The sequence below is a fragment of the Hippoglossus hippoglossus genome, chromosome 1 (assembly GCF_009819705.1).
Source record: "Hippoglossus hippoglossus isolate fHipHip1 chromosome 1, fHipHip1.pri, whole genome shotgun sequence".
Lineage (NCBI taxonomy): Eukaryota > Metazoa > Chordata > Actinopteri > Pleuronectiformes > Pleuronectidae > Hippoglossus > Hippoglossus hippoglossus.
This window is the reverse complement of record NC_047151.1, coordinates 24,929,777-24,945,195: the sequence shown is the minus strand read 5'-3', so window position 1 is coordinate 24,945,195 and position 15,419 is coordinate 24,929,777. Positions and strand designations below refer to the sequence as shown.

General features: G+C 44.8%; 1 protein-coding gene across 1 annotated transcript in view; it reads left to right on the top strand.

Annotated features, from left to right (window-relative positions):
* The first annotated feature begins 11,694 nt into the window (after positions 1 to 11,694).
* LOC117765011 (protein sidekick-1-like) overlaps positions 11,695 to 15,419 on the top strand; it is a 231,940-nt gene continuing 228,215 nt past the window's right edge. Inside the window, 1 exon segment of the mRNA XM_034591217.1 lies at positions 11,695 to 12,946. Coding sequence (XP_034447108.1) covers positions 12,775 to 12,946 — 172 coding nt within the window. The 5' untranslated portion in view covers positions 11,695 to 12,774.

Sequence of the window (15,419 nt, the reverse complement as noted above, 5' to 3'; positions counted from 1 at the left end):
TGTGTTTTACCATGACATGTCAAAATGTCTGCAGCGAAAAAAAGGCCCATAGAAAATAAAGCAGAATGAATTGCCGAATTTGGTGTAGTTAATCTGAATGAATGTCGTACAGTCTCCTCATAACGAGCAAGTCTTCGTCGTCTCCTGTTGAGTTTCCAATGCACGTGTCCGGCCACGTGTCCGCGGAGCAGAAAACTGTTTCTTTCCTTGTTGATCTGCATTGTTCACGTTGTCTTTGGCATGTGCTCAACTCCCTGATGATTTTTTTCCTGGCAACTGCAGTAAGACAGCATGTGTGTGTGTGTGTGTGTGTGTGTGTGTGTGTGTGTGTGTGTGTGTGTGTGTGTGTGTGTGTGTTTGTGTGTGTGTTACACTGAGACGAACACATAGCGGCCAGAAACAGGAGATGTGAGAGGATGGCAAGGTGCTATGATGTGCACGTGTGACAGATGCAAGCAGGAAAGCATGTCAGGGCTGTGCACGCACCGGCTTCAGCTCAGCAAGCACTTGGTGTGTGTGTGTGTGTGTCTGTAAATGTGTGAATGTGTGTGTGTGTGTGTGAGTGACATGGAAGTCATGCCTTCATGCATGACTTCCATGATGTTGAAAAAAAAGTGCATATATTTCTCTCTCTCACACACACGCAACACACACACGCACACACACACACACACACACACACACACACGCACGCACACACACACACGATCAGATTCAAGGAGCAGTTTGGAGAAATGCACTTATTTGCTTCATGGTCGAGAGTTAGATGAGAAAATCTGCACCGTAAAGATGAAGGTTAGCTCAGCTTTGCACTTCTAGTCTGACTCAGGTCATCAGATACAAAACTACATCTACCTGTATCATCTAAAACGTTCTAATTAACACATCACAAGTAGTTTATTTCATACGTGCAACAAATAAACATGTGAACAAACATCATTTTACAGGAAGTTATGTGCGAGACCAGTTCTTGGCTGCGACAGGAAGTCATCGCAGGTTTTTATTTTTACACTTCAGTTTCTGTCTGGATTAAATAAGACGTTGATTTAGCTTGTGAGTTAGTGCTCGTAGGACAGAGAGAGGTTAGCCATTTACCAGGTTCAAGCATAGACTATACGTAAAAACATGGAGGACATGATGGGTCGCCAAAGTGAAACTAGCTTATCTTGATCGCCACCTGGTGGTCCATATTAGTAGACATGGACCCAGATACAAGATCAAAGTACACGTACAAGTAAAGTTGGTTTTCTGTCAATCGAGGTATTTCTGATGTCTGTCCCTGTTTGTTCAACTGGGTGAAGCTTCATGATTGACAGCTGAGACTGACCGATTGGTCGAGCGTGTGTATTTGTACCTTGATACTGCGACTCCGCACCACGATCACTACTGCAAAGATGGCAGCGTTCATATATCCAAGATATTTTTGCCTCATTTCTTGATAGCAGATAGTATTATGACATTAATTTAGTTTTTCTTACTGATACTTTAATCATCAGTAACGTTCTTGAGTAGGTTATAACTTTTCTTCCTCAACTTCACATTGTTTTCGTACATAACCACATCTCCACCACTATGTGCTTGTTCTCCTTTTTTTTTATTCAGTATATGCACAAAAAAGTGAATCTTTTAATTACAGAGTTCACCTTGTAAAAATGTTGCTTCATTGATAACAATCTATCAATGATCAGGTTCCGTATCACTCTTGCCAACGACCTCAGCTCCTGTTTGCATTCAGATATATACGTATTGATCAGTTGTTCAAATTGATACTGGAGTTTTCAGAGCTCAAGTTTTTTGTGGCCACATATTGACCGGAGCCAAACAAAAATGAAGCAATATAACGATCGGGTCTAATGAAAGCATTGCCCTGCACAGTAATTAACACTAAGCAAATTAATAGCTGAGAAACTGATGAGCCTGGATCAGCTATAAAAGGTCAGGACTCTGAGGAACTTGTGTCTCATCTAAGTTATTCTATGTTCTGAGTTTAAGCTCCTTTTGTTGTGAAACTAAAACAACCAGTGCTGTTCTGATCTGACCTCAGACACAAAGTCACTGGAACAATTTATTTCTGACACGAGGACGCGTTTGTCTCACTTCAGTTATTGGTCGTAATGCGTCTTTGTGGAACAGTAAACAAGTGTCAAGCAAAACACAATGAATAACGTTCACTCATCCGAGTCTCTGCAACAACCCGGATTTTGCAACTTGGATACTTTTGATATTTTACATATTGTAACAAAAGTGAGTCACGTCAATTTGATCACCCCCTGGTGGCTGGCTGCAGTATAGGTCATAAACGCTGCCTCCTCCATGGTAGTGGATGGGACATAGACCAAACAAAAAAGTGAAAGGACACATTAGAAGTTTTTATTTGTTATTTGATGTTATGTGACATGACAGTCCAATGTCTATAACGACAAATTATGTCAAAAGAGTAATAATAATAATAATATGAGCTATTTATATAGCAGCTTTCCAAAACAGAGTTACAAAGTGCTTTACAACTAAACAGAGAGTTTTATTTTGGCTTCCCATTGGTAGAACATGAAGATTAATATGCACCACATGCTATACTGCTTCATAATCATGGTATTCTTTTATATTGTTCTATAGAAAACCTCTTAATGAACATGATTTCATGAGGCAAATTAATCTGGGATGAGCGAGTGGACATGAAATAAATGGAGGCAAAGGCATGAAAGGTTTCTATGTTTGTCATCCCCACAGGCAGGAGAACATTTAGATATGGTTTGAAAGATGGATTTGGTTAAAAATAAGAAAAGATGAGAGTTTGGGGGAGGACAAGTAAAGGGCAGTGAGGTAGAGAGAGAGAGAGAGAGAGAGAGAGGGAGAGAGAGGGAGAGAGAGAGAGAGAGAGAGAGAGAGAGATGGCGGATGGGGGTAAAAAATGAAAATTAAAGCTCATGGTGTGTTTCCCTCAGGGTATGGCATTACTTTTCTGTGAGGTCTTTGTAATACTGTCCACACCCTGCAGACTGAGAGGGCTGGGAGTGAGGGCCTTTGGGCGTCCCTGTGTGTGTGTGTGTGTGTGTGTGTGTGTGTGTGTGTGTGTGTGTGTGTGTGTGTGTGTGTGAGCGTGTGCAGGAGCACATGCTGCTACAGGCCTGTGTGTGTCAACACGCACATGCAAACCAACACAAATTCATCGGCTGTTTATGTTTTTTGGACAGAATTGCTTTTGCGTTCGAGCAGTTTGAGCTCTGTTTTGTGTTCCTCTTTTGTTTGCTTCCCTTTCATGTGCGGTTCACGGGCGTGCCGAGTGCCCACTCCGTCTCCTTCTCCTCCACAGTGTGACGCTGGATAATTGCATGTGATTACAGGTGCACTGGGAAGAGATTCCGAGTTTGATCCCAAATGTCCGCTCTGCAGCTCTGTGAGACCAGCTGCGAGGCCCTGCAGTCAGGCAGGACGCATGAGGAGCGGAGCGGCGTGAGACGAGGCCGAGAGCTGGATTAACCGTCCACTTTGTTGCCACGGGGTTGACACACAGTGGGAGCTGAGAGATCAAGCACACACATGCACAAAGAAAGTAAAACAAACAAAAAAAATCATGGACCCACAGACTCATCCACTAGCGCACAGCTTGACTCCTTCGTTTTGCATTTCTCTCTCTGCAGCCTCTCTCCGCCCGGTTCACACAACAACCCTGAAATTGTTCGTAATATTTTTCCCTTTTATAGTTTTTTTTTTTACTTCAATCGCTTTTCTCTCTTGCCTTTCTCCATTCTCTTTCCATAAAAGATCCCTGAAAGCCTCGACTGTGATTTTCACAGCCTTTTCTTTCTGCTTTACTCACTAAAAAAGTGATCCCTCTCCACGGCAATCCTCCCTTTCTCCCACTGGTGTTACACTTATCCCCACATCCCTCCCTGTCTCTTTGAGTCCGCGACAGGTGTGACCTAACTCCTTTCAATTCCCTCTTCATTTCCTTACCCGCTCGCTTCTCTCACATGAAAGGCTTCCTGCTCCCCTCAGCTCACCCTCATGCCTGCTCTTTCTTCTCGCTGCGCCCTCACCTTCTCTTTCAGCCCCAGGAGATAGCTCGGATAACAGGTGGAGCCACGGGTTTTGGGGGGGATCAAGTTTCCATCTGCCTGAGATGCAAGAATGCAGAATCACCCCCAGGCTACAATGAAACCAAACAATAAACTACACCGCGTTGCACAAACTGACGCACACACTCATACACAAGCCATTAGGTGTTTTTTCGATTAGAAAAGTGGACTTCTATTCATTCAGTTTATTAGCTTTTAATGTCGTGTCTTCCTCTGTAATTATTTTTTTATCACAAATGTGACGAGAGCGAGAGAAGGTAGATAAACAGAAGACGAGTTGAGACGGTTTAATTGCTGTGCACAACTGCATCCAACAGTGGACACGCTATACACTGTATATAGAGATGGACGACATGACAGCTCCCCCCAAAAGTGAAGCCAAAGCCTCTTGATTGCCCCCTGGTGGCTGACCACACTATTACCATGTTAGTGGATGGGACATGGGCCAAACGAAAAAGTCAAAGTACACGTTAAAAACAGTTTTCTTAAGAATGGTTTCTGTCATTTTAGGTAGTTGTTATGGCAGAGATGTTGAAGTATTGTCGCTGCTTTGTTGTATTAGTTATTTGATTGTTTAAATGTCATGACTGATAGGAGTAAGTGGTGTTTTTTATATACAATCTGTGGGACATACTATACTATACACACGTATACATACATACACACACACAAGCACCATCAGCTTCCCCACAGGCCACGTATCATACCATATTTGCAACTGAATCCTCAATCCTATGGTTCGTTTATGTTTCTATGCACAACAGAGGACGTATGTGATGTTGATGGAGGCTGCTCTGTCTGACTGGGTGTGGCACACACGCTGTGCTTAAGCTTGATTCATATCCGCCTGCCTGCGGCAATTACACAATGGTGAAAGAGCAGTTTACAAAAAAAAACAAGAATAAGCAATTCATGCTATTAGTCAGTGTCCCACAGCTATGCTTTGAAATCTCAGTCACTCTCGCCGTCTGTCTGCAGCCTCTCAGCCGATGTGCGCATCCCACCAGCTCTCCACTGCTATGACAGGTCAGTTAATATTGACATTATCTCCCTCCACCACGGTGACAGCTCAAGCTGCTGGAAGCCGCTCGTTAGCTTTGCATGGGCTTGTACGTGTGCCGGTGCGTGTTTGGAGTGTGTGTGCACATGAGCACCGTGTTTATCGCCGGGACAGAAGTCATTAACCGAGTCAAACAGGTGCTAAAGAGACAGGGGACGGTCCCACTGTTTGCCTCGCAGAGAGTAACAGAGATTGGTGTCATCATTCAGCCCGATCATGGAGCCCTCTGTGGAGGTCACCTCATCGCTGCACTGAGTGCGTTGAAGAGAGAGTGGGTGCACCGTGTGTGTGTGTGTGTGTGTGTGTGTGTTTGTGTGTGTTGAACAGAAAGAGGGTGGGTGAGAGCAGCAGAGCACACAAACGGAGAGAGAGAGAGAGAGAGAGATTTGTGGAGCAGACGTGGCGAGATTTGATGAAATAGATGTTCATGCACATGTCAGGTCAGATATTCGTCTGGGCTGAAGATGAATACTATGTGCCCACTGTGTGTATGTTGGGGGGCTTGTGTGGCCCGTGTGTTTGTGTGTGTGTGTGAGAGACCGAGGGATTTTGCATGTGTTTCTGTGTGTGTGTGTGTGTGTGTGTGTGTGTGTGTGTGTGTGTGTGTGTGTGTGTGTGGGGGGGGGGGAAATAGAAGGATGCTTTGGTGATAGAAAGCAATAGATGGATTGAGGGCAGGAAAACGCTGTAGAAATTGTGTTGGTTACAGGTAATTGGAAGCTAAATTGGCTTCAGAATTAGAAGCTGTGAGCACGGAGTCACTGTGTGTATTGAACCAGTGTGTGTGTTTGTTATGTGTTCTTGGCGTGTACATTGACTTTTTATTCTGTCCCATCCACTAACATGGAGGAGGTAGGATTTATAACCTATACTGCAGCCAGCCACTAAGTGACTTCCCTTTATATAGTCTATAGTGTGATCAGGTGACCTGCAGGTAGGTAAAGAACTTTTGTGATTTGAATAAACTTGGTCGTCCTCCTCTGTTTCTGCATTAAAATCAACGAACACTGTGACTATTTAGCAAAAACACCTCCAGTCCAATAGATTGCAATGAAAATATGAATTACACAGAAATTAATTTCCCCAATATATCATCGTCCCACTTATTATTACTAAGTTATCCCAGGAACTAATTTACTATTTATAAGTCTTGTGATATCTAGCTTTCAGTGCGTCACTGCTCTAATTACTGAGCTGTGGTGTTGTATCTTATATAAGATTATTTTAAACTCCAAAATTATCAACTTCTTCGAGGTTTTCAAGAAATCAACTCTCATATACCGGAGTGTAAAATATGGACAACTTATTACCTCAAACATTTTTCAAAATGAATTCTAGCCCCCTTTTCAATTTGTGATGTGGAGAATATTTTGGCCTGCAGCTAAATGTGTTAAGATGCTGCTTACATTCATTCACTTTACACTTGCAATATCCATGACCTGTCTCACGACTCAGAGATCGGAGAAAAGTAAATGAGTTACACATTAATTTAATGTATGAGCTACAGTAAAAGTAAAGGGATTACTTTTTTTATGACGGAATTAGTCTGGTTGAAATATAAAAGTTGTAGTTTCATTGAATGCTAAGGATTCATCTACACTAGCATGTTTTATTTTTTGTTTTAAAAATGCATCAAGGTTGCTCATCATCATCCACGGTGCAGAGTTTTCCAGTGCCTAGAATGAAGAACTGTGGAAACACTGTTTTCTGACCCAGTTTAGTTTGAAAACTATGTTGTATGGACGCATTTGACTTCCTGATTGGTTCTTATCGCTCACGACTCAACTAACAACAATTAGTATTGAGCCAAAACTCTCATGTGGATGGAGATTGTTGTAGTTTGCTCTGACTGCTTTGCACTGTACAACCTGTTATTGTTTTCTATATCTTTTTCACCCACTTGATGCTGTGGAAAAAACAGATAAAAACTGCTTTTCCTTGTGCCATTTTATTTTTAGAGGATTAGTTCCAAGGCGACAAGGTAAAAACAAAAGGTTATGTTGAACTGTAAATTCACATAGTTTTTTATTTTTGTCTCTACTTGTTTCAACTTCAACTCAGTGCTGAGGAAAGTAAAAGGTCAAGCAGGTGAGCAGGGGTGTCATTGTGTTTGGAGAATTCCACATTAAAAAGAAAAACCTTGCTGAAACTCAAGGGCACCGCACAAAGTACGACAGAAGGTGGGTTTTACTTAACAAAAAAAAACGTTGGTTGCAAACAAATTAAAGTAACTGTAAAAGAGAGAGAGAGAAAGAAAACCAGCCGACTCTGAGCAAGCTTGAAGGTTGTGAAAATGGTGATGGTATCATAGCAACTGGCAGGCATCCAAGGTTCAGGAGCAGTCTGTCACTGTCTGCAAACACCGCCGCCTGCCCGGTGCGCGGATAGGTGGAGATGTGTAACTGAGGGGGCGACAAGGAGGCCGTGATCCAGAGCTGCAGAGACCGCTGAGTGGGAAGAGAGGGTGGAACAGGTCAGACAGGTGCGCGGTTGCTAAACTTTTAGTACCTCGCAGGTGAGGAAATAAATCTGGGAGGAAACACAGAGTTTGACACAGGTGGTGTTTGCAGAGTTTTAGTATTGTGCAGCCGGGCACAAAAAAAAAAAGGCACTCAAAGCCACCGCACGCCTTATGCAACCACAACAAGGTCTCAGTTAAAATGTGTGACAGAAATATGAATGAGTGACAATAAACCACTTTAAATCTCTTCAATTTGTCTCGTTTTTTTTAATTAAATCTCAGGCTGTGTCTCGCTCACTATTCCCTACTTCACTAGTGACTTCTATATAGAGGACTATTTAAAAGATATATAACAATATATAATAATATAAAAAAGAAAAAACGCTTTTGGACAACACTCAGCGTAATGACGTCATTGTCGCAGGATTATGACGTAAAACAACAACAACAAAGACATCGTCCGGTGGAAAGTCCCACAGTAAATTTTAAATGTTTATTTTACACTTAGTATTAATACTTTAATTTAAAAAAACATGTTAAAAGACAATCTTTAAATGTAGAAATTCACTTGTTCGGACACGACTACAAAATGGCGAACTCACTATATAGTGAATTATATTAGTGAGTGATTTCGGACACAGTTTCAGTCTTAATCAAGAGATTTGAAGAATTCCATGTTTCTACCCTTTTTATTTCTCTCATAATTAAATGTAAAGTAACGTTATTTAATATCCTAACGTTACCTCAGTTTCTGTGTGGTTGCGCCTTAAGGTGTCACATCAGGTTTGTGCTTTTCTTCCCGGTGATGTTCCCACACCGACAACACTACACGCTCACATTTTCTCTCTGCAGCATTTTGTTTGAAGTGGGTCCAAATGTCAACCTGTTGTGTTGCCGTCATGTTCATTTCCCTGTGCATAGTCCAATCTGTTGCCAGTGCTTTCACTGTGTGCTGCTGTAATGCCGAATCACCATTAAGATGATTTGAGCGCTCTGTTTATTGTGCCTCCTCTTTTTCCATCAGTTTTTATCTTTAAACTAACTTGTCCTTTTTGTAGATACATGATATTGCTTGTTGATATGTTCACATCCATTTTTAATGGTGCTGTCTCATCGTACTCTTGTCTTAATCATGGAAGACTAAGGGTGAGGTGTATGCTCTAAGATGTTGGGGCACCGCAAGCTGCCGGAAATGTTTTATTACTCTTTTACATAGTTTCTTCATCTTTCAGAAAACACCTTGATAGATGAACACATTTTCTCCAAAAGATATTCGCTCATTCAGAGCTTTGATGATGGTGTTGAAGAGTTCTGTCCCTCTAAAATCTCCCTTACTTTAGGTATTGGTCTGTATTTATCAAAAGTTTAAGAAGTACTGCAAGAGAAGGAAAAAATAAAATACTTCTGTGATGACATTCTATCAAAGGAAAATGTCAAAACAATGTTACGATGTGAAAAATGTTGCTTTTACTAGTAAATCTACAGAGACTTACCTGCATCTGCGGCTCGCCTCAGTTTTACATAGCTTCCTGGTGACTTTCAGCTCACTCAATGTCTGTCCTCACTGCTCTCATGCTGTCATTTTCTACCACATTAGGGCTCCGGTTTTCAGAGAAAAAGCTCTAAAATCCCACTGTACACCACCTGCTCAGCGGCAAATAGCAGAGAGATGTGGTTAAGAGACATAGTTAGAGACTAACTGAAGAGCAGAGTGGAACATTAAGCAGCTGAAGGGCCTGACATTTCTGTCAGGAGATGGTAGAGACCAAAAATGGAGCTAAAAGGGTTTGGATATTAAAGTTATTTCTATAAAGAAGTTTCACCTCTCATTCAGTTGGCTGAGAAGAACTAAGGAAGGTTTTCAGACGAGAGGAAAAACATCTTCCAGAACCTCACGCTGCGAAAAGGTTTAGGCAACGGTGATGATGTGTTCACATCGCTGCCCCCAAGTGGCCAAAACAACTTGTTATTGCGGGTTTAACCAGTTTTTCTCTGCCAGAAGAATAAGACACATTTATCAAGTGACTTTTTCTCCTGCTTACAACAAAATGTGAGATGAATCATTATTAACTTCTGAGTGATCACATGATTAATCACAGGTATAATCAGAGAAGGAATAGTCAATAAGATCAATTCACTACTGGCGGTATATTTACTATTTTTATTATAAGAACTGCACTTAAGTACACTTTTGAGATACTAGTGCTGTTATACCACACTGCTTTTCAGAAACAAATATTGTATTTTTGCCTCGTTATATTTGTTTGATAACTGATGCTTTTTGATGGTTAAACTTTTCATGCAATACCTTTACTCTATGGAGTATGTCTACACTACAGGGTATTTCTTTTACTTAAGTAAGAGATGTGAGTACTTCTAACACCACTGGATTAATCCTCCAGCTGCTCTGTTGGGGGTTGACAAATAGAAAATTGACTGAAATGCAAATATATAGGCTATGTAACCCCCCTCTGAGTTAATGTTTTAAATTATAATGCAGCTCTGATAGTACTAGTACATTTATAAAATGGGGATTTTGGTGATCTAATGTGGAATCCAGAGCAGCGTATGTGGTTTGGCTGCAGACGGAGCTTCAGAATATTTTCATGGAAAGTCCAAGCGGCATCATAGCCACTCCACTGGAAACAGACTGGTGGAAGCCAAATGCCAAATGGGCCTGGATGGAAAGATAAATGGATGAGCTGAGGTGAAGGTGCTTGAGGAGAGTGGGTTGGGGACAGCTAGACAGCGCACGGAGACTATTTGGTCACTCGGGATGGAAAGTCTGTCTCTGAGGATTTATTGAGGCAATAAAAGATAAGGTCACTGTGTTGTAGGCTCTAACATTAATGTGCCATTTAATGACCCTCACCATGGAGGAAACTAGGTTATCACTGGTACGGAGATATAACTCCAGGCAGTTCGTTTGTAATCAAGCAAGCGTATGTGTTTGTTCACCAGTGGCGCTTCAGAGGGCTCCACCAAAGATTAAAATTATATATATATATATATATATACACATCTCACTGTCGTCCTGCCTTCCACTGACTCACCAACCACATTTACACTATTTTCTTTCTTTCTTTGTCGTTGCTGTTTATCCTAAACTTAACCAGCAAAGACAAAGTCAAAAAATTAATGATTTAAAAGTGCACCTTCCCCGAATCAGGAGTTGGATATTGGCCCCTTTGTGTAGATAATGGCCCCCTAAATAGCCCCTGATTCAGAAAAATCCTAGCTCCGCCACTGTAATCAGTATGAAAACTTGTAATAACTTCTTTTATGTGTATTTGGGGGGGGACTATAAAAACGTATAAAAACTTTAAATAACTTTAAATAACTTTAAATAACTTTAAATAACTTGTAATAACTTGTAATAAATTAATTTCTGTGCATATGGGAGGGGGGACTATAAAAAAGTATAAAAACCTGTAGTAACGTATTTTCTGTGTATGTGGGGGGGGGGGCATACAACTTATAAAAACTTATAAAAACTTATAAAACTTGTAATAACTTATTTTCCGTGTATTTGGAGGGGGAATTGAGGTTTTGAGGGGAGGGGGGGAATCCGTCCACCACGCTCTTACCACTTTGCGTTGCTTCCCGCCCCCTGGGTTCAGATCGCCCAATGGGAACAGCGGAAGCTCCCGGCTCGACCAATCGGCGCCGAGAGATGACGGTGAGCAGAAGTTTGGTTTGTGAGTTCGGGACAGATCGAGAGATGAACACGGAGGCTGCGGGAGAAGCGTGGAAGTGAGAGCGGAGAATTCAGACTTCATACCCCCACAGAAGTCGCTTTAACGCGGCTAAAAACAACAGCAGAACCCTCCCCGGTTCTCTCTCTCTCTCTCTCTCCAGCCCAAGTACCGCGAGTGTGCGCCGGGCCGCGGGGCGGAGGGCGGCAGGTGTTCAGCGGAGGGAGACGCATCGCCTCAGTCGGCTCCCGGAGCCTCAACAGGGTGCACAGGACGGAGGAGAGCGGCGGAACAAAAAACCCCCTCAAAAGACCCGCAAAGCTCCAGAGCGGACAACGATACCACGCACACACACACCGAGTGAGGTGTCCCTTTCTCCCCCGTGTGGACTGCTGCGGAGCACCGCCGAGGACTCCGGACACGGAGCGGGGGAAGGCTCCGGTGTCGCAGGGGAGAGACGCCGCTGCGTGTAACGGTCGATTTTTTTTTTACCCACTTTTTTTTTCCTTCAATGAACTCTTCGTTAGCAGCGTGTTAGCATCGCGGCTACACAACTCTGCGGCGGTGCTAACAAACTTAAACGGGCTTTTTTGTGTGTGTTTTTTCCCCCTCTTCCCCGGGATAATAACCTGTTGTGTCATTTCTTCCGTTGTAACCCGAGACGGGCAGCACCACCACCACCACCACCATAGTGCGGCGAGGTAACCTATCTGGTGTCCGAGGAAAGAGTGCCCTGCCTGGGAGAGTGCGGGGTGATTTAGGGGTGAACCGGTTAATTAGCTTAACTTGCAAACCGCAGCCCTCGCTTCTCCATCCCCGGGAAAGACCCCCGGGAGGGAGGAGCTGGTCCCGGGTTGTTCAGCAGACAGACAGCAGCGGTATTCACACAATCAATTAGTGGATTGATTTTTACACACACACACACACATGTGGGTGATTTGTGTGTTTTATCGCTTCTCTGTTAATACGAGCACCGTCTAAACAGCTAAATGATCCACGGGACAAATCCCCCCGGCGAAGACATCAAAACAAGCGCGGATTTGAGCTCTGATAGCGGGGGAATAAGCCGATAAGTCTAAAACACACTCAACTGTATTAATTCCGTGCTCCGATCAATCCCGAGGAAGATGAGGTATCGCAGGGCGCAGTTGAACCGGGACTCCGCCGCAGCACGTCGGGACCACGGGGCCGTTTTACCGTGAACACAGACACACCAGGGACCAGAAAGTCTTGCTGAACCCCCCCTCCCCTTCATCTTCATCTGCATCCTCCTCTTTCTCCTGCCGGGTGTTGGACGCCGGAGCTTGGGGACTCATAGCAGGGGACAGCGGTGAACTCTCGGGGGGGAGAAAGCTCGGAGCCGCCGGTGCTGAATCCCGGTGCCCCTCCACCCTGGACCGCGTCTTTCTCAAGAGAGTTGCAGAAAGCGACCGCACTAAGCGGACACGGACACTGTCGTTCGCCCTGCTCTCCTGCGGGATGAAACCGGGAATTAGCTGCCCCGATGGCTCCCCGGAGCGTGCGGAGGGACCCGCAGCGGGGAGCCGGCCGGTGATCACGGGGAGCGGGACGACCCGGAGAGGGGGCCGGTGTCTGCCCGGGTTCGTCCTGCTCCTCCTCGGCAGCTGCTGCCACATGTTGCACGGCCAAGGTAAGAGCTCGGGAGCCCTTGGGTTCAAATGTCAGATGATGCACTAAATAATGTTTACATGGAGAGGCCATTCATACTGTGGCTGTTTAGGCAGGCTCACTTGCCATTGGGACCATGATGAAGAAGGGGAAGAGTGAGATGATGAAGAGGGGGAAGAGTGAGATGATGAAGAGGGGGAAGAGTGAGATGATGAAGAAGGGGAAGAGTGAGATGATGAAGGGGAGGGAGATGATGAAGAAGGGGAAGAGTGAGATGATGAAGAGGGGGAAGAGTGAGATGATGAAGAAGGGGAAGAGTGAGATGATGACGAAAGGGAAGACTGAGATGATGAGGAAGGGGAAGAGGGAGATGATGAAGAAGGGAAGAGTGAGATGATGAAGGGGAGAGAGATGATGAAGAGGGGGAAGAGTGAGATGATGAAGAAGGGGAAGAGTGAGATGATGAAGAAGGGCAAGAGTGAGATGATGAAGAAGGGGAAGAGTGAGATGATGAAGGGGAGAGTGAGATGATGAAGAGGGGCAAGAGTGAGATGATGAAGAAGGGGGAAGAGTGAGATGATGAAGAAGGGGGAAGAGTGAGATGATGAAGAAGGGGAAGAGTGAGATGATGAAGAAGGGGAAGAGAGTGAGATGATGAAGAAGGGGGAAGAGTGAGATGATGAAGAAGGGGAAGAGTGAGATGATGGCTCCAAAACTGGAAACAAGGGTGTGATTTATTAGACCGAGTGTAGCAGTTAGTCTATGGTGTCTGCAGGAGAGTGAGATGGGTGGTAATCAGGTCAACTACATTTAATTTTGTAAATGAAGTCAGGTTTGTGTGGGAGTCAGGATGGGGGGATCTATCTCCTACAGTACATGTGTGAATTATTGTTATTGTTATGATGCTGCATACATTGTAGGAGGATGATTGTAAGATTAAGGTATTGAGGATGTGTATGGGGGGGGTTACAGCCTCCAAGCACTGATAATCCCCCTCTTTGTCAATGACCTGCTTAACTACAGCTCTCGGTGTGGCCCCGGAGCTCACAAATGCACAAACACAAATGCAGCCACGCGTACTGTATTAATTTGAGTTGCCGTCTATTTGTGCAGTATTAACCCTGTTGCACTGGCAGGTCTCCAGATTAGTATGTGTGCCTTGTGGTTGCAGAGGTGGGAGGGTGGGGGTGGGGGTGGGGGGGTAGAGTGTGAAGTAATTGTTGATTACAGCAACTAAAAGAAGACAGATATGATGAGATATCGATTCCTGGCCAGAGCTGTTTCTGGAAATTGTGTGTTGCCATGTTACATTAGTGTATGTGCCTTTTTCTTCTGGAGCCATAGAGAGAGAAAGTGATGGTGTGTGTGTGTGTGTGTGTGTGTGTGTGTGTGTGTGTGTGTGTGTGTGTGTGTGTGTGTGTGTGTTTGTGTGTGTGTGTGTGTGTGTGTGTGTGTATGCGCGTGCACCACATGGGATCATGTCAGAGTGGCAAAACAAAAGCACCGAAAAGGTCAGGCTGGTGTCAGCACAGTTTTCTCTGGGTCACAGATGGTGTGGTGGGCAGAATGTAAGGCTGAGGGTGATGTGGAGGAGGGGGTCTCTGGAATGTCTTTGCATATGTGTTTGTGTGTGTGTGTCTGTGTGTGTGTGTGTGTGTGTGTGTGTGTGTGTGTGTGTGTGTGTGTGTGTGTTTGTGTGTGTGTGTGAGAGGTAGGGGTGGGCTATTTGTGAACGCACAGAGAATGTGTGTGGCGTTTAAGTGCAGGCAAGTGTCTGCCTGAGTGTGAAAGGAGGAGGGAGAGAAAGTGATGAGGAGGGTGGGAGTTGGTGTGAGAAGGAGCAGGGGAGCGAGAGGGGAGTGGCAGGGAAGGGGGGTGAGGAGGAATAATGGAGTGGTGGTGGTGGTGGTGAGGTGGGGGGGGGTTAGAGAGAGAATGCGGCGCACCGTGCTTGTCACTCAGAGAGCTGTGCCTGCAGTTCAATCGATGACGACGGTATGACAACACCTCTGCGTGTGTCAAAAGTTGCCCTCCTCTTCCTCCTCTTCCTCCTCGTCCCAGTCTTCACACTCCTCACCATGTTCCCTGCCTCCCCTCCAAGGTGCCGAGGAGGAGGCGAGAGACCGAGGGATGGTGTGGCTGCAGAGTCAGCTCCTTCCGTCCTCCCTCTAATGTCAAGGTCTCTGCAACGGCGCCCAAGTTACCACCGTCCGCCCTCAAACCCCCCCCCCCCGACCCCTTTGAGCTTGGGGAGGGGGGGTTGCCTTGCTGTGAAATGACTGTACCTCAGGACGTCTGGCAGGAGTTGTGTGTGTGTGTGTGATGGGGATGGGAGAATGGGAAATTAGTGAAGCAGATTCGTGATGAGGCTGCCGGTGGTGGTGGTGGTGGTGGCGGTGGCGGAGGGAGGTTGGGGTGGGGTTATTGATTTGATAAGCTGTGCCAGGCGGCCAATCGAAGGCTGTAGATTTTCCAGGTTCCGACCCCTCTATCCC